The 21,197-nt window shown below is 44.8% G+C and overlaps 1 protein-coding gene across 1 annotated transcript in view; it reads left to right on the top strand.

Annotated features, from left to right (window-relative positions):
* Positions 1–3,586: 3,586 nt before the first annotated feature.
* LOC144806059 (uncharacterized) overlaps positions 3,587–21,197 on the top strand; it is a 108,719-nt gene continuing 91,108 nt past the window's right edge. The window contains exons 1-2 of the mRNA XM_078672507.1: positions 3,587–5,217; positions 9,290–9,562. Of these exons, the coding sequence (XP_078528633.1) occupies positions 3,640–5,217; positions 9,290–9,562 (1,851 nt within the window). The 5' untranslated portion in view covers positions 3,587–3,639. The remainder of the gene's footprint in view (positions 5,218–9,289; positions 9,563–21,197) is intronic.

Raw genomic sequence — 21,197 nt, forward strand, 5'->3', positions numbered from 1 at the left:
TTTCTCCTTCCTTTTCTGACTTTGCATGCGTGCTGCACTATGTAACAATCATACAAAGTTGGAAAAGGTTTCCCTCATGTCTAGGCATAGTATTTTGTACAGCAAGGGTGTCCTTCCTGTACAAAACCTATGCTGGACTCACACACAAACACCCTAGCGCTCTGGTGCTAAGGTGTGTGCATGGCGCAGGGCCGCTGTATTCAGTGCCGGCGCAAGGGAAAGGGAAGGAGAGAGACATATCTTTAAAAATATGGTGCTCTCCTGCTCCCTCCCTGTCACGCAGCGCCGCATTGCGTGGAGATTTGGTAAATCTCCCCAGAAATGTCTTTTACAACCAGTTAAATATTGTGAATTCTCATTCCATTTTGTTTCAATTTAGTAATTTTAAATATCTTTACATCCAACAGAAAACAAGCCTTGAATGTATGAATTGACCATCAATAATGAAGCGAATGCTGTAAATCTTCAATAATAGCAGAAATATTGAGCTCCAGTATTCAGGAAAACATCGGAGCAGTCGGCGACAGAGGAACCTGCACACAAACTGACAGATCCCGGATGAAGCATCAAGGGCATTTCAGTGATTGTAAGAGTCTGAGCTGTGCACCTCCACGCCAAAAGACGAATAAATGACCATAGGAAAATCAAGGCAACAACAATAACAAACCACCTCCTGTATAAACAAGGGTCAAATACTAACTTTGATCAATGTATCGGTATGATGTGATTACCACAGTGCTCTATTTTCTAAAATGAAGACAATTTGTGATCAATGTAGGGAGAAGGACATTCTCTGACCCATCCAGTTTCCTTGTGTTAACATTAATTATCAAGAGGGGGGTGGATCACTTGTCCTGCTGAACCCGGATTAATCGGTATTCGTTGCGTCCCTTGGTAAAAGAACCCTCATGCCCTCGAGTTGATCAACGTGAAGAAGCGGTATATCTTGTTTCTCCGCTATGGCACTCGGGTATCTGCATAATCATCGGGTTTTTTTGTATGCAGCCTCCACCAGGAGGTTTAGTTGATCCAAGGTTGTGCAGTAGTGTCCAGTGATAGTGGATGTGGTGATAGTTAAAATAACACGGAATCCAGAGAACGTATTTTATTAGTCTAGGTTCAGAGTTAGTGAAGTTGAAAAACTTTTTAGTATGCGTAATGGGAATATTAGGATTCTCTACGCTACTTGTTTTCGTGCTTGTAAAAAGGTCGACATGTTTCAGCCCTTTTGTCAATAGATCAGTGGGCTTTCTTCAGGACCAGGGTGTACGTGTGTGAAGGAGATAACTTTATTCCTTCCTTTCAGAGTTACACTTTTGGTGCCTATAAAAATAAAAAATGTTACCTTGGAATTAGAGGAACATCTTATCTTTTTGTGAATACAACCTATATGTGAATGGTTAAAAAATTATATACATCGCCTACCGCTAGCTTGCCAGCGCTGCCACTTTAGGAAACCACATACTCTTATCTAGCCATCACAAGCTAAGTTTTTCTCAGTGTACATTATATCAACTTACTGTTAGTTCTTGAATGATTAATTGTCAGTATCAATTCTACAGGTGTTCTTATTCATCTTTAGCTATATTCCTCTAGTTGTTATAGAGCTCAGAAATATTATTTTTGAGGTGAATGACCAGACGATACAGTAAATCTATGGGACTCCCATACACTTCGCCTTCTGTTCCTTTATTCAGTTGTTATTGACCTCTGTCACCCTACACAGTTATATCTAACATCTAATAGTGGTAATATAAAGAGTTTATTAACTCCTATTAATATATGCTTGTTTAGCCCGTGTTGGTCCTAATTTTAAATAAGGTAAACTTAAGGGGTGGGGTTAAATTTCGGGGCGTTAAACTTTGTATGTTTGTTATAGCCTTTCTGATGATTTTCTAACATTGCACCTACCTCCTCACGTTTCATTACGTGCTTCCTCGGGTGCCCATAGAGTCACTTTGACGGCCTTTCACTACAATTGGGGAGAGAGGGAGGCGATAAGAGCTATAGTTTGGAATTGTTAAGGTACTTATCTGATTGCGAGCGTCCTTTGCGCTGTTCTTTACCTCGCGGTCCGTCACGCGCTGCTTGTGCTGACTCTGCCGATGGAGACCCGGTAGGGTTTCTCGGCATGACGGCACCCTTTTCATTGTCGAATTCTTCGTGGTAAATGAAGACAGACTATGTTGCTATGGTCAAAGTTAATAATAAGAGGAAAGATTCAAAGTTTAACGCCCCGACATTTAACCCCACCCCTTAAGTTTACCTTATTTAAAATTAGGACCAACACGGGCTAAACAAGCATATATTAATAGGAGTTAAGAAACTCTTTATATTACCACTATTAGATGTTAGATATAACTGTGTAGGGTGACAAAGGTCAATAACAACTGAATAAAGGAACAGAAGGCGAAGTGTATGGGAGTCCCATAGATTTACTGTATCGTTTGGTCATTCACCTCAAAAATAATATTTCTGAGCTCTATAACAACTAGAGGAATATAGCTATAAGATGAATAAGAACACCTGTAGAATTGATACTGACAATTAATCATTCAAGAACTAACAGTAAGTTGATATAATGTACACTGAGAAAAACTTAGCTTGTGATGGCTAGATAAGAGTATGTGGTTTCCTAAAGTGGCAGCGCTGGCAAGCTAGCGGCAGGCGATGTATATCATTTTTTAACCATTCACATATAGGTTGTATTCACAAAAAGATAAGACGTTCCTCTAATTCCAAGGTAAATTTTTTTATTTTTATAGGCACCAAAAGTGTAACTCTGAAAGGAAGGAATAAAGTTATCTCCTTCACACACGTACACCCTGGTCCTGAAGAAAGCCCACTGATCTATTGACAAAAGGGCTGAAACATGTCGACCTTTTTACAAGCACGAAAACAAGTAGCGTAGAGAATCCTAATATTCCCATTACGCATACTAAAAAGTTTTTCAACTTCACTAACTCTGAACCTAGACTAATAAAATACGTTCTCTGGATTCAGTGTTATTTTAACTATCACCACTACCACTATCACTGGACACTACTGCACAACCTTGGATCAACTAAACCTCCTGGTGGAGGCTGCATACAAAAAACACCGATGATTATGCAGATACCCGAGTGCCATAGCGGAGAAACAAGATATACCGCTTCTTCACATTGATCAACTCGAAGGCATGAGGGTTCTTTTACCAAGGGACGCAACTAATACCGATTAATCCGGGTTCAGCAGGACAAGTGATCCACCCCCCGCTTGATAATTAAAATGAAGACAAGCCATCATTCTGTGCTCTAGGTGAATTGTAAGCTCTTTCTGGCCAAACCACAGTAACCAGAGAAAAGCACAACAGAGCGGAGCCAGACAACTGACGGGTAATGGAAAGAGGAGCTCTTCTATCTACAATACAACAGACTGTGCAAATTTGCACTGGCCAGAAGGAATATACATCTTTACATGCAAGGGTGCACAGCCATAATCCAATCTAAAGGCACAATCGCCTACAAAGAGACATTCTACGTATTAGGTGTGTGGCAAATATTTGTGGCTATTGTATTTTATTGTTAAAACAGAATTCAAACTTGCAAAATACTGCACACATATAAAGTGTGTGAGAAAAACACAAGTGCTTTAACAGCCATGTTGGCCCATCAGGAAATACAGTCATGTGATGTAGACAAATATATACCCGACCCACAGACGCTAACCAAGAAAGAAGAATCATACACATGCAGCAAAAGCTTTAGTTTGTCATCACAACTCAAGCTTCATCTGCACACGTACACAGGACAAACACCATTCAAGTGCAGCGAATGTGTAAAGGGCTTTAGTCAGTTATCACACCTTCAAAGACATAATCAAACACACATAGGGGAAAAGTCTTTTAAATGCAGTGAATGTGTGAAGAGCTTTAGTCGGTTATCAAACCTCCAAACACATCAACAAACACACACAAGGGAAACACCAGTCAAGTGCAGTGAATGTGCAAAGTGTTTTACTTTCTCGTCACACCTAAAAAGCCATCTGTGGAACCACATAGGAGAAAAAAAATTCAAATGCAGTGAATGTGCAAAGTGCTTCAGTAAGTCATCACACCTACAAAAGCATCTGCGAACACACACAGGAGAAAAGCCATTTAAATGCAGTGAATGTGGGAAGAGCTTTAGTCGATTAGATCACCTACAAAGACATCAGCGAATACACTCGAAGGAAAAACCATACCAGTGCAGTGAATGTGAGAAGAGCTGTAATCGATTAGAAAATCTACAAACCCATCTGCGAACACACACAGGGGAAAAACCATACCCTTGCAATGAATGTCAAATGATTTTTAGTCGTTACTCAACATTAAGGATTCATCAGCGAACACACACAGGAGAAAAACCATTCAAGTGCAGTGAATGTGCAAAGTGCTTTAGTCACTTATCAAACCTCCAAACACATCAGCGAACACACACAGGGGAAAAACCCTATCATTGTAGTGAATGTGACAGTAGTTTTAGTGACTCTTCAGCATTAAGGTATCATCAGCGAACTCACACAGGAGAAAAACCATTCAAGTGCAATGCATGTCTAAAGAGCTTTAGTCGATTATCAGTGCTACAAAGTCATCAGCGAACACACACAGGGCTAAAACCATTCAAGTGCAGTGACTGTGCAAAGTGCTTTAGTCGGTTATCAGACCTAAAAAGTCATCAGCGAACACACAAGGGGGAAAAACCCTATCATTGTAGTGAATGTGACAGTAGTTTTCACTTCTCTTCAGCATTAAGGTGTCATGAGCGAACTCACACAGGGGAAAAACCATTCAAGTGCAATGAATGTCTAAAGAGCTTTAGTCAATTATCAAGCCTCCAAAATCATCAGCGAACACACACGGGGGAGAAACCATTCAACTGCAGGGAATGTGGGAAGAGCTTTCGTCACTTATCAAACCTCCAAACACATCAGCGAACACACACAGTGGAAAAACCCTATCATTGCAGTGAATGTGACAGTAGTTTTCGCAGCTCTTCAGCATTAAGGATTCATCAGCGAACTCACACAGGAGAAAAACCATTCAAGTGCTGTGAATGTGCAAAGTGCTTTAGTCAATTATCACACCTACAAAGACATCATCGAACACACACGGGGGAAAACTATTCAACGGCAGTGAATGTGGGAAGAGCTTTAGTCACTTATCAAACCTCCAAACACATCAGCGAACACAGAGACTCCGGAAAGAACTTAAGAACATCAAAAATAATATTGACCCATCTGAGGACATAGACAAGAGCTGAACAGTGCAGTTATTGTGAGAGGAATTAATTACGGAAAAAGATTAAATTCAAATTATGTGGGACATTGAAATGCCGGATGATAGAAGACCGGACTCGCAGTAAAGAAGGAAAACAGATAACAGTATTTACAGAATTATAAAAGTGTCTGTTGAGATGGGAAACTTCATTGGTAAAATGTAGATATTACTATTAACAAATGCCACTGCAGTATGTGTAATGAACTAAAGCAAAACACAGGTGTTCAAGAAATAACCTGTTTTGAGATATAAAAGAGCATATACCTTGTTTTTAAGTAATGTTTGCTGCATCTTTTACACTCTGTTATCGGTTGATGGATCAGCTCGTGCCTTGGGCCTTATAACTAAGTGCGACCCGTGGCTCCTCTCCGACTTGGCTCACCCTATTCATTTTGTGACGTGCCAAACTCTACTTTTTACCAGAATTGAGCCATTGTAAGCAGTAGACTCTGTTTGAAGAATGTGGTGAAATAGCGAAATCACACATCAAAAGCATATATGTGCCAGGACAATCAGTTGCACTCCCAGCAACTCATCTTCCTTACTTGATTGTCCCTTGTCCTCAAATGTTCTGAAGGATTTGTTGTATGAATGCCAGAAGTGGCAGTGACATTCATGAAGCTAAAGCTAACAGGAGTGTGTGGGAGATAGAGAGGGGGAGAGATAAAGAGAGCGAGAGTGACAAAGAAAGGGGGAAAAAAGAACAAAGTGGAAGGAGGGGGAACGGTATGTTATTTATACTCATCTAAAAATAGAAGAAACAGCCGAATACATGCCAATGTGTGACATCACCAGGGAAATGGGCTGAACACCTGTGAGTTTAATGTTTATTTTTAATACCTATAGACCCATGTCAAGCCAATAAACAGGGCATAAGTAAGGAAAATAGTGAAGGAGCCCATTATCATATGCAAATCACAGTGACGTCACATGTAGTGACATCACAAGAAGTGATGTCAGGCCCTTATAATAATTTTCACGTGAAAGGTTGACGGCCTGTTTTAAAAACAATAAACAAGAAACATAAAATAATGTAAAAATAAGTTTTTGGTTTCAGTTTTTATACATCATGTGTTTTGCCCACTATTAGTTTGTAACTAAACTCGGAAATGACTGAAAGTGTGAATATATTTAAACAGATATGTGGAACTTGGAAATTACATTTTTAAACAGTTTTCAGCAAATAAATAAAATGTGCTTTTAATTTGCGCTTGTTTCTTTATCCAGCCCCTAAACCCCAAAGTGTTTCAAATTTACAATGTATTAAGCAATAGAAGGACAAATTTTGTCAAGTTCTCTATTCCTCTCTTGCGCCACTCACACAAACAAACACTCAGAGGCCTGTGTCTGCAGTGCTGTGACACAAAGTAACAATTACCAGTTGCAGGCTAAGGAGCTAGGTGGAACTGAGTCCCGTTTCTAGATAATAGTGGGGGGACCACTTCAAACTGTGGCTACCCTCCGACTTGTGCCGTGCTGATAAAGCAATAGTGAATTTGAGTAATTTATGATGAATTGAAATGAGAGAAAGAGAAGAACAGAGCAAGGTGCAGGATATATTAAAGAAAATGAAAAAATGAGACACAAGACTTTAACCTGTTCTGTGTACTAGCACTTTACGTAAACAAGATGTGCTGTGCGTTGTGAACAGGCTGTCACCCCCTTTGTATGTAAATGAGCTTCTGTGACAAGACAACCCAGGCTCCCATCTCTTCTAGCGCCGATGATAATGTGAGCACTATAAGGTAATCACAAACTAGGACTATATTGAGAAACAATTGGCTTCCAGGTCACACATCTGTTGTTATGTAGTTCTCTATTCATTTTTTTTCATTTACTTTAATTTGCAGCAATCCTCCAGATACTTTTTCTCATTATTACGCTTCAGGTCGCTCATTTGTCGGTGTGGGTTTTGTCCTCACACTGGTCTAGGATGGGCCTTCTCAAGGTAGAAGGCGCTGTAATAGGAATAATAAATGAGACATATATGAAATTGTATGTAAACAAATGTGTGCCTTTCAGTTATCAGGCACCACCAGACTCACATCTATACATGTAATTGAGCACCAGACTAAAGTGACTCCTCCCTGTATAAATATGTGCCATCAGTAATCGGGCTGATGGTTCTGCTGATGCGCACAGCAAATACAGTTTCTTGGATTGTGCGCATTGGCCAACATTTTAATTGCTGAAGTTGCACGCAGTTTCGCTAATGCGCACAGTTTATAAGGCTTGTGGATATTGCGCACTGTAAGCAGATCACTGAAGTTTACCCTTAAGTAGTAACTAGGTCAAAACATAGTACGTACCTCATACATAATGTCACTGCCCCTCCCTTCTTGTTGACATCTCCAGGAGTTCCTTCTCTCTCGTGGCTGAAGTGAAAGAAGGTTTTCACACATTATTCTTGTGTCTGTTGCACTTCCTTAAGTGCAGAGAGGAAAGCCTCATTGTTAATGCATTGTTTGGGCTCTGAGGGACAAGAATTCTTTGAACACCTTCCTGAACTCTCTGATAGTGACTCTGCCATTCTTAATGAATACGAGATCTGCTTCAAAAAGTTGGACATTCACTACCTCCCCAAAGTGAGTACTGTCCTTGAACGATATCTTTTTGGGAGAAGGATGCAAAGGCAGGATGAGTCAGTCGAACAGTACATGACTACCTTGCGCAAATTGGCTTCCACGTGCAATTTTGGTGCAGCTTAGAGGAGCGCTTAAGATATCAGTTCATGTTGGGATGCGCCTTCGACAAAACGAGAGACGCCCTGTGGCAAAAAGAAAAGCCATTGCTTCAAGAAGTGCTGACCATAGCCAAAAGTCACTAGCATTCAAAACCATGTGTTGATATTTTACCCAAAGACAGTTTAGGTGATAAAAAGGAGAACATTGATGTCAAGGTGGTGGTGGGTAGATTTGTTAAACACAAATCGAGCTCCACTTCAAAGCCCTTTAACACAAAGAATTTTCAGGTGAAGTGCTTCAGGTGTGGCAACCCTAGCCAAATGACCAACTTTAGAGACCGCCCAGGCTGGAAGACCATGTGAAAAACTTGTGAGAGAAAAGGTCACGTCTCAAAGAGCTGCAGAACGGGCAACAAGCATGAAAAAATCAGGGAAGTTGAAGTTTATGAAGAATAATTGGAAGGAATTAATATTCTCCCAGTCACAGGGCCCTCAGGAGGTAGTTTTGATCAATGATGCTCCCGTGAGCATGCTCTACGACTCTGGGGCTAAGATACCGCTAGTCCCCAAAACATTTCATGATCGTTATCTGCCGTGCAAGGTCACCCTGTTGAAGCCAGACATTAGACCAAAAGGTTAAGGTGGAGTGACTATTGAGTTGCTGGGTTATCTCTGGGGCACACTTGACTTCAAAGGGAGAGTCATCCCTGGTAAAATCTATGTCTTGATGAAGCGCTCATAAGTTGGTCCCATCAATGTGATCTACATATCTGCCTTGATCCTAATGAGAATCCCTCTGTCTGCCTAAATGACTTACCACCAGTTAGGGTTGTTAGTAATGCTAATCGAGATTGGATCAAGGAATTCCCTGAGGTCTTTTCTGGTGAGCTGGGTGTGTCTCAAAAACTATATACATCGGATAAAGGTCAAATCTAACGCTGTTCCAAAGACAGCTAAGGTTAGGAATGCACCTCTGTTAGTAAGGGAGAGCATGAAAGTTGAATTAGACAATCTCTTAGCCAAGTATATCATTCAAGAAGTTGAAGCAATGGAGTGGGTCTCCTGTTGTTATGGCCCGCAAAGCCAATGGGGAGGCCAGACTTTGTGTCAGCTTGTGGGAGCTCAACAAAGCAGTTATTGTTGATCATTACCCTTTACACAACATAACTAAAATGCTGTGTTCTCTTGAGGAGGCAAGGCATTTTTCTTCTTTGGACTGGACCTCCGCCTATCACCAGGCCAGGCTACACTCCTCTTCAGAACATTCACTCCTCTTCCCAGGACCTTACCTCCTTTGTAACACCCTTTAGATTTCTAAGAATGCCTTTGGGACTGATTTATGCAGCCTCAGTTTTACGGAGGGCATTCTTGGAAGCCTTCAGGGTGTCCAGGTGTACCAAGATGATGTGCTCATCTTTGGTGTGGATCTTAAGGAGCATAATGGGAGGCTGAGGTCAGTATTGAAGAAGTTACGGGATGCTTACCTCACCCTTATTGCTGACAAGTGCAAATTTGATGTCAAAGAATTAGAGTACCTAGGGCATTTTGTGTCCGCTGCAGGCATCAAATCCAATGACTCATTGGTAAACACCCTTTGTAATTTGCGCATCCCTTTAAACAAAGAAGAGTTTGTAAAGTTTCTAGGCATGGCTGAATTTTGTCACAAGTTTGTTCTGAACTTTGCAGGGAAAACCTCTTGTTTGAGGTTTCTCCTCCAGAAGGGAAGCACATTTGTTTGGTATAAGGGACGTGAGGAAGAGTTTGAGTGCATTAACAAACATCTGAATGAAGCACCTACAAAGGTATCTTATCTCATGACTAGGGGTTAGGAGCAGTTCTTTTGCAGAAGGTTGATAGGGAGAATGAAGTCATTTGTTTAGTCTCTAGGCCCTTGAAGGGTGCTGAATGCTACTATTCTGTTGTGGAAAAAGACGCTCTGGGTGTTTTCTGGACAGAGCGCAAGCTGAGAAAGATTTTGTGGGGGAAAAGGTTCAGAAATCTTACTGACCACAAACCTCTTAGGTACGTCTTCTCCGAGAAAGGCATTGACTTTGTCTCCCATAGGATACGGAAGATGGTTTTGAATCTACAAGAATTTGACTTTGACATCTCATACTTACCTGGTTCCAATAATATCCTGGCAGACTGTCTGTCAAGGCTCGGGGGTGAGGAGTGTGAAATGACAGATGATGTTGAGTGGTTTGGAGGTGAAGAACTGGAGGAAGGCATTAATGTATGTGTGATTAGTGAAGGGTTGATTTCTGAGAGTGAGTGGAGGGAACCTCACATGAACGATTTAGACTTGCAGAAAGTCCTCACCATGGTCATAGGTGACTGGTGTGAGAAGTTTTGTTATGTTATATGAGTATTTATTACGCGCACAACTACTCTTGAGTATCCTGGCGCGGAGCATAACCACAACGAAGTCAAAAAAGACACACGGCAGAACATAACAATTCTAATAGGCTTTATTAAAAAGGAGGGTTTTGAGAAGTTTTTTAAAGCTGCTAAAATCTCTGGTATCCCTAAGAGTGAATGGAAGGGAATTCCAGAGAGTGGCCGCTTTAACCGCAAATGATTGACCGCCCAATCTAGTTCGCCGGAAGCGGGGTATTGTCAGCCGGCGTTGGGAGGCTGACCTAAGATGCCGACTGGGGACATGGAATCTCACTCTTTTCCTGAGATAGGCGGGGCCATTATCATGAAGGGCTCGATGCGTAAGAACCAGAGTCTTAAATTGAATTCTTTGGGCCACAGCAGCCAATGGAGAGTGGCCATATGAGGTCTTATACTGTTGCGTCTAGAGATGCCCAGCAGAAGTCTCGCGGCCGCATTTTGAATAAGCTGTAACTTATTCATCAAAAAGGAGGGTGAGCCCAAATACAGCGCGTTGGCATAGTCCAAACGGGACAATATAAGGGCTCTAGCGACCATCTCTTTGGCTGGTTGAGGCAGTAGAGGGAAAAATCTGCCGAGAGATCTGAGGGTCCCAAAGCAGGCACCCCTCAATCTCTTAATCTGGTCAGAGAACCTTAGATCTTCATTGATCCAGATGCCCAGGTTCTTGGCAGGGCCACCTTCGGAGAGGGGACGGGGGAAACCAGGAGGCCAAACCAGTTCAGTGAATTGGCTTGGAAATTGGCCGTATAGTATAATCTCTGATTTTCCCTCGTTACATTTAAGTTTGGCACGGGCCAACCAGGTGAATACCGCTGCCAGACATTTTTGTGCTGCAGCCGTTTCTAATGACGAGCTGCCCCAAGTAAACAGGAGCTGGGTGTCGTCGGCGTAGGCCATAATTTTTGCACCCAGCTCCTCGGCCAGGTAGATCAGCGGGGTCATATAGATGTTGAAAAGAAGTGGGCTCAATGTTGAGCCCTGTGGGACCCCAGTCTGAACAAGCCTGGCCGAAGAAGAGTACGGGGGCATCCAGACTTGCTGGTAGCGAGAGTCCAAAAAAGACTCTAGCCAAGACCATACCGCCCCGGTGAGGCCGATATCCATGAGACGAGCCAGGAGGAGTTTGTGAGGGACTGTATCAAAGGCGGCAGAGAGGTCCAATAGAATTAGTGCCGCTCTGCCGCCCCCGTCCGTACACTCCCTGATGGCTTTCACCACCTCCACCAAGGCCGTCTCCGTGCTAAAGGAGGCTCTGAAGCCCGACTGGGCTGGATGAAGTAACCCAGACTCCTCCACAAAGGCATTCAGCTGCCGAAAAAAAGTAGAAGTAGGACTGTGAAGAGGTCCTCGAAGGCTTTTGGCGAGTTAGGGAAGATCTGGCAGTGGAGGATGGTCTCCTCATGCGTGGTAGTAAATTGGTTGCACCCCTTGCACTAAGGGATAAGCTAGTAAAGAGTGCTCACCCCTCGCACATGGGCATTGTCAAGACAAAGAAAATAATGAGGGAAGCATATTGGTGGCCTGTCATAGATGTACATGTTGAGAGGTTAGTGCATGAATTTTCTGAATGTGCGTGTTGTAACACGATATTGATGTGCAGGACGGAACCCATGGTCATTAGGGAACAGGCTACTGGTTCGTGGACGGACATTTCTATAGATATTTTGGGACCTGTGAAGTTGAAGACTCTGGATCACTATTTGATGGTGTATTGATATGTTTTCCTGTTGGCCTGATATCAAGGTGGTTGATTCCGTTGGGTCTGGTGTAGTGATTGAGTTTATAGAAGAGTTATTTGAACGTGAGGGTTTCCAGTTAACACTCTTGTCAGACAAAGGTGTTCAGTTCGAATCACTGACAGAATATCGATGTCAAAAATATTGGATCCGAAATACTGGTGTCAAGAATATCGAAGACCTATCTACATTATGGTAAGTACAAAAATATCCCCTCAAAAATATTATCAAAAATATCGTTGTTAAAAATATTGTTTTTTTAAGTTAAAAAATAATGGTAAATAATAGATATATTTAAAATAAACATAGTTAAAAATATGTTTAAAATTATAAGTAATACATATGATGTAAAAAAAAATAAACATATAAAATATAATATATATACTTCATAATATTTACAACTAAGGGGTCGATTCTGATCTCGGTCAGAAAGCTCACCGACAGCTGTCGGAAGCATTACTTTATGAACGAATCGTTCCAGGAGCCGGACTGTCCGGGCGAAGAAGTAAGATACGAAAATGTGCCAAATTCCCGACCGACACGTACGCCCCGACTCCATCCACAATTTCCGTACAAGAGGGATCCATAAACGCACAATCAAGTCGCATGCAACCATTTTCACTGCATTCTCCGTGCGGACAAGTACGATGCGTACTTCCTACGTGCTGAACGGGTCGCTAAAGTTGTATATCAGATACGATTTGCGCCAGAACACAATCCACGGCTACGAGAAATATCAGCTAGCAACAGGTACGAGACGGAGCAACAAGCAGCGTGTACGAGACAAACACATCATGAATCCCATCGCGCAGGTCATACAAGTACTGTACATCTATGACTGGATCAGGAACAGGCGCGTACAAACGACATGTACCCGCCAAATGTCACACACACCCAGGAGGTCCATATCCTGTACACTAGCAACAGGCCACTGTAGGGGTTGCATGGCTATCACTACTACCAGCCCCACTCATTGGGTACTTGTTGCCTATCACTACTACAACCCAATGCTTAGGGGACTTGTTGCTAATCACTACTGGGGTATGTTGCCTATCACTACTGCCATCCCCACTCATAGATGATATGTTGCTTATCACTACGACCACCCCCACACATAGGGGACTTGACTTGTTTCTTATCACTACCACCACCCCCACTCATATGGAGTATTTGCCTATCACTACTACCATGCCCACTCATAGGGGACTTATTGCTTATCACTACTATCACCCCCACTCTTATGGGGTATGTTGCTTATTACTACTACCACCCCCACTCATAGGAGACTTGTTGCCCATCACAACTACCACCCCCACTCATAGGGGACTTGTTGCTTATCACTACTACATCCCCACTCATATGGGGTATGTTGCTTATCACTACTACCACCCCCACTCATAGGGGACTTGTTGCTTATCACTACTACCACCCCCACTCATAGGGGGTATGTTGCCTATCACTACTGCCACCCCCACTCATAGGGGACTTGTTGCCCATCACTACTACTACCCCCACTCATAGGGGACTTATTGCTAATCACCACTACCACCCCCACTCATGGGGGTATGTTGCCTATCACTACTACCACCCCCACTCATAGGGGGTATGTTGCTAATCACTACTACCACCCCCACCCATAGGGGACTTGTTGCTTATCACTACTATCATCCCCACTCTTATGGGGTATGTTGCCCATCACTACTACCACCCCACTCATAGGGGACTTGTTGCTTATCACTACTACCACCCCCACTCATATGGGATGTGTTGCCTATCACTACTACCACACCCAATCATAAGGGACTTGTTGTCGATCACTACTACTACCCCCACTCATAGGGGACTTGTTGCTTATCACTACTACCACATCCACTTATGGGGTATGTTACCTATCACTACTACCACCCCCACTCATAGGGGGTATGTTGCTTATCACTACTACCACCCCCACTCATAGGGGACTTGTTGCTTCTCACTACTACCACCCCCACTCATAGGGGGTATGTTGCCTATCACTACTGCCACCCCCACTCATAGGGGACTTTTGCCCATCACTACTACTACCCCCACTCATAGGGGACTTGTTGCTTATCAAAACTACCACCCCAACTCGTGGGGGTATGTTGCCTATCACTACTACCACCCCACGCATAGGGGACTTGTTGCCCATCACTACTACCACCCCCACTCATAGGGGACTTGTTGCTTATCACTACTACCACCCCCACTCATACGGGGTATGTTGCTTATCACTACTACCACCCCCACTCATAGGGGACTTGTTGCTTATCACTACTGCCACACCCACTCTCAGGGGACTTGTTGCTTATCACTACTACCACCCCCACTCATAGGGGACTTGTTGCTTATCACTACTACCACACCCACTCGTGGGGGTATGTTGCCTATCACTACTACCAACCCCACTCATAGGCCTCTTGTTACCCATCACTACTACCATCCCCACTCCTAGGGGACTTGTTGCTTATCGCTACTACCACCCCCAGTCATAGGGGGTATGTTGCTTATCACTACTACCACCCCCATTGCTTATCACTACTACCACCCCCACTCTCAAGGGACTTGTTGCTTATCGCTACTACCACCCCACTCATATGGGGTATGTTGCTTATCACTACTACTACTCCCACTCATAGGGGACTTGTTGCTCATCACTACTACCACACCCACTCATAGGGAACTTGTTGCTTATCACTACTACCATCCCCACTCATATGGGGTATGTTGCCTATCAACACTACCACCCCCACTCATAGGGGACTTGTTGCTTATCACTACTACCACACCCACTCATAGGGGGTATGTTGCTTATCACTACTACCACCCCCACTCATAGGGGGTATATTGCTTATCACTACTACCACCCCCACTCATAGAAGACTTGTTGCCCATCACTACTACCACCCTCACTCATAGGGGACTTGTTGCTTATCACTACTACCAGCCCCACTCATAAGGGACTTGTTGTCCATCACTACTACTACCCTCACTCATAGGGTACTTGTTGCTTATCACTACTACCACATCCACTCTTGGGGTATGTTGCCTATCGCTACTACCACCCCCACTCATAGGGGACTTGTTGCCCATCACTACTATCACGCCCACTCATAGGGGGTATGTTGCTTATCACTACTACCACCCCCACTCAAAGGGGACTTGTTGCTTATCACTACTGCCACCCCCGCTCTCAGGGGAATTGTTCTTTATCAAAAATACCACCTCTAGTCATAGGGGGTATGTTGCTTATCACTACTACCACCCCCACTCACAGGGGACTTGTTGCTTATCACTACTACCATACCCACTCGTGGGGGTATGTTGCATATCACTACTACCACCCCCACTCATATGGGACTTGTTGCCCATCACTACTACCACATCCACTCATGGGGTATGTTACCTATCACTACTACCACCCCCACTCATAGGGGGTATGTTGCTTATCACTACTACCACCCCCACTCATAGGGGACTTGTTGCTTATCACTACTACCACCCCCACTCATAGGGGACTTGTTGCTTATCACTACTACCACCCCCACTCATAGGGGGCATGTTGCTTATCACTACTACCACCCCCACTCAAATGGGACTTGTTGCTTATCACTACTGCCACCCCCACTCTCAGGGGAATTGTTGTTTATCAAAAATACCACGTCCAGTCATAGGGGGTATGTTGCTTATCACTACTACCACCCCCATTCATAGGGGACTTGTTTCCTATCACTACTACCACCCCAACTCATGGGGATATGTTGCCTATCACTACTGTCACCCCCACTCATAGGGGACTTGTTGCTTATCACCACTACCACCCCCACTCATAGGGGACTTGTTGCTTATTACTACTACCACCCCCACTCATAGGGGACTTGTTGCTTATCACTACTACTACCCCCACTCATAGGGGACTTGATTCGTATCACTACCACCACCCCCACTCATAGGGGTGATGTTGCTTCTCACTACTACCACCCCCACTTATAGGGGACTTGTTGCTTATCACTACTACCACCCCCACTCATAGGGGTTATGTTGCTTATCACTACTACCACCCCACTCATAGAGGACTTGTTGCCTATCACTACTACAACCCCACTCATAAGAGGTATGTTGCCTATCACTACTGCCATCCCCACTCATAGGTGATATGTTGCTTATCACTACTACCACCCCCACTCATAGGGGACTTGTTGCCAATCACTACTACCACGCCCACTCATAGGGGACTTGTTGCCTATCACTACTACCACCCCACTCATAAGGGATATGTTGCCTATCACTACTGCCACCCCCACTCATAGGGGACTTGTTGCCTATCACTACTACCACCCCAACTCATCTGGATATGTTGCCTATCACTACTGCCACCCTACTCATAGGGGACTTGTTGATTATCACTACTACCACCCCCACTCATAGGGGACTTGTTGCTTATTACTACTACCACCCCCTCTCATAGGGGACGTGTTGCCTATCACTACTGCCACCCCCACTCATAGGGGACTAGTTGCTTATCACTACTACCACCCACACTCATAGGGGACTTTTTGCCTATCACTACTACCACCCCACTCATAAGGGGTATGTTGACTATCACTACCACCATCCCCACTCATAGGTGATATGTTGCTTATCACTACTACCACCCCCACTCATAGGGGACTTGTTGCCTATCACTACTACCACCCCCACTCATAGGGGACGTGTTGCCTATCACTACTACCACCCCACTAATAAGGAGTATGTTACCTATCACTACTGCCACCACCACTCATAGGGGACTTGTTGCTTATCACTACTACCACCCCCACTCATAGGGGACATGTTGCTTATCACTACTACCACCCCCACTCATAGGGGACTTGTTGCCTATCACTACTACCACCCCCACTCATAGTGGACTTGTTGCCTATCACTACTACCGCCCCACTCATAGGTGATATGTTGCTTATCACTACTACTACTCCCACTCATAGGGGACTTGTTGCTCATCACTACTACCACCCCCACTCATAGGGGACTTGTTGCTTATCACTACTACCATCCCCACTCATATGGGGTATGTTGCCTATAAACACTACCACCCCCACTCATAGGGAACTTGTTGCTTATCACTACTACCACCCCCACTCATAGGGGGTATGTTGCTTATCACTACTACCACCCCAACTCATAGGGGGTATATTGCTTATCACTACTACAACCCCCACTCATAGAAGACTTGTTGCCCATCACTACTACCACCCCCACTCAAAGGGGACTTGTTGCTTATCACTACTACCAGCCCCACTCATAAGGGACTTGTTGTCCATCACTACTACTACCCTCACTCATAGGGTACTTGTTGCTTATCACTACTACCACATCCACTCTTGGGGTATGTTACCTATCACTACTACCACCCCCACTCATAGGGGGTATGTTGCTTATCACTACTACCACCCCCACTCATAGGGGACTTGTTGCTTATCACTACTACCACCCCCACTCGTGGGGGTATGTTGCCTATCGCTACTACCACCCCCACTCATAGGGGACTTGTTGCCCATCACTACTATCACGCCCACTCATAGGGGGTATGTTGCTTATCACTACTACCACCCCCACTCAAAGGGGACTTGTTGCTTATCACTACTGCCACCCCCACTCTCAGGGGAATTGTTCTTTATCAAAAATACCACCTCCAGTCATAGGGGGTATGTTGCTTATCACTACTACCACCCCCACTCACAGGGGACTTGTTGCTTATCACTACTACTATACCCACTCGTGGGGGTATGTTGCATATCACTACTACCACCCCCACTCATAGGGGACTTGTTGCCCATCTCTAGTACCACATCCACTCATGGGGTATGTTACCTATCACTACTACCACCCCCACTCATAGGGGGTATGTTGCTTATCACTACTACCACCCCCACTCATAGGGGACTTGTTGCTTATCACTACTACCACCCGCACTCATAGGGGACTTGTTGCTTATCACTACTACCACCCCCACTCATAGGGGGCATGTTGCTTATCACAACTACCACCCCCACTCAAATGGGACTTGTTGCTTATCACTACTGCCACCCCCACTCTCAGGGGAATTGTTGTTTATCAAAAATACCACGTCCAGTCATAGGGGGTATGTTGCTTATCACTATTACCACCCCCACTCATAGGGGACTTGTTTCCTATCACTACTACCACCCCAACTCGTGGGGATATGTTGCCTATCACTACTGTCACCCCCACTCATAGGGGACTTGTTGCTTATCACTACTACCACCCCCACTCATAGGGGACTTGTTGCTTATTACTACTACCACCCCCACTCATAGGGGACTTGTTGCTTATCACTACTACTACCCCCACTCATAAGGGACTTGATTCGTATCACTACCACCACCCAACTCATAGGGGTGATGTTGCTTCTCACTTCTACCACCCCCACTCATAGGGGACTTGTTGCTTATCACTACTACCACCCCCACGCATAGGGGTTATGTTGCTTATCACTACTACCTCCCCCACTCATAGAGGACTTGTTGCCTATCACCCCACTCATAAGGGGTATGTTGCCTATCACTACTGCCATCCCCACTCATAGGTGATATGTTGCTTATCACTACTACCACCCCCACTCATAGGGGACTTGTTGCCAATCACTACTACCACGCCCACTCATAGGGGACTTGTTGCCTATCACTACTACCACCCCACTCATAAGGGATATGTTGCCTATCACTACTGCCACCCCCACTCATAGGGGACTTGTTGCCTATCACTACTACCACCCCAACTCATCTGGATATGTTGCCTATCACTACTGCCACCCTACTCATAGGGGACTTGTTGCTTATCACTACTACCACCCCCACTCATAGGGGACTTTTTGCTTATTACTATTACCACCACCACTCATAGGGGACGTGTTGCCTATCACTACTGCCACCCCCACTCATAGGGGACTTGTTGCTTATCACTACTACCACCCACACTCATAGGGGACTTTTTGCCTATCACTACTACCACCCCACTCATAAGGGGTATGTTGCCTATCACTACCACCATCCCCACTCATAGGTGATATGTTGCTTATCACTACTACCACCCCCACTCATAGGGGACTTGTTGCCTATCACTACTACCACCCCCACTCATAGGGAACGTGTTGCCTATCACTACTACCACCCCACTAATAAGGGGTATGTTACCTATCACTACTGCCACCACCACTCATAGGGGACTTGTTGCTTATCACTACTACCACCCCCACTCATAGGGGACATGTTGCTTATCACTACTACCACCCCCACTCATAGGGGACTTGTTGCCTATCACTACTACCACCCCCACTCATAGGGGACTTGTTGCCTATCACTACTACCACCCCACTCATAGGTGATATGTTGCTTATCACTACTACCACCCCCAGTCATAGGGGACTTGTTTCTTATCACTACCACCACCCCCACTCATAGGGGTTATGTTGCTTATCACTACGACCACCCCCACACATAGGGGACTTGTTGCTTATCACTACTACCACCCCCACTCATAGGGGACTTGATTCCTATCACTACCACCACCCCCACTCCTAGGGGTTATGTTGCTTCTCACTACTACCACCCCCACTCATAGGGGACGTGTTGCTTATCACTACTACCACCCCCACTCATAGGAGACGTGTTGCTTATCACTACTACCACTCCCACTCATAGGGTACTTGTTGCCTATCACTACTACCACCCCTCTCATAGGTTATATGTTGCTTATCACTACTACCACCCCCAGTCATAGGGGACTTGTTTCTTATCACTACCACCACCCCCACTCATAGGGGTTATGTTGCTTATCACTACGACCACCCCCACACATAGGGGACTTGTTGCTTATCACTACTACCACCCCACTCATAGGGGACTTGTTGCCTATCACTACTACCACCCCACTCATAAGTGGTATGTTGCCTATCACTACTGCCACCCCCACTCATAGGGGACTTGTTGCTTATCACTACTACCATCCCCACTCATATGGGGTATGTTGCCTATCAACACTCATAGGGGACTTGTTGCTTATCACTACTACCATACCCACTCATAGGGGGTATGTTGCTTATCACTACTACCACCCTCACTCACAGGGGGTATATTGCTTATCACTACTACCACCCCCACGCATAGAAGACTTGTTGCCCATCACTACTACCACCCTCACTCATAGGGGACTTGTTGCTTATCACTACTACCAGCCCCACTCATAAGGGACTTGTTGTCCATCACTACTACTACCCTCACTCATAGGGTACTTGTTGCTTATCACTACTACCACATCCACTCTTGGGGTATGTTGCCTATCGCTACTACCACCCCCACTCATAGGGGACTTGTTGCCCATCACTACTATCACGCCCACTCATAGGGGGTATGTTGCTTATCACTACTACTACCCCCACTCAAAGGGGACTTGTTGCATATCACTACTATCACGCCCACTCATAGGGGGTATGTTGCTTATCACTACTACTACCCCCACTCATATGGGACTTGTTGCCCATCACTACTACCACATCCACTCTTGGGGTATGTTGCCTATCGCTACTACCACCCCCACTCATAGGGGACTTGTTGCCCATCACTACTATCACGCCCACTCATAGGGGGTATGTTGCTTATCACTACTACTACCCCCACTCATATGGGACTTTTTGCCCATCACTACTACAACATCCACTCATGGGGTATGTTACCTATCACTACTACCACCCCCACTCATAGGGGGTATGTTGCTTATCACTACTACCACCCCCACTCATAGGGGACTTGTTGCTTATCACTACTACCACCCCCACTCATAGGGGACTTGTTGCTTATCACTACTACCACCCCCACTCATAGGGGGCATGTTGCTTATCACTACTACCACCCCCACTCAAATGGGACTTGTTGCTTATCACTACTGCCACCCCCACTCTCAGGGGAATTGTTGTTTATCAAAAATACCACGTCCAGTCATAGGGGGTATGTTGCTTATCACTACTACCACCCCCACTCATAGGGGA

This window comes from Lissotriton helveticus (genome assembly GCF_964261635.1).
Source record: "Lissotriton helveticus chromosome 1_1 unlocalized genomic scaffold, aLisHel1.1 SUPER_1_unloc_42, whole genome shotgun sequence".
NCBI lineage: Eukaryota > Metazoa > Chordata > Amphibia > Caudata > Salamandridae > Lissotriton > Lissotriton helveticus.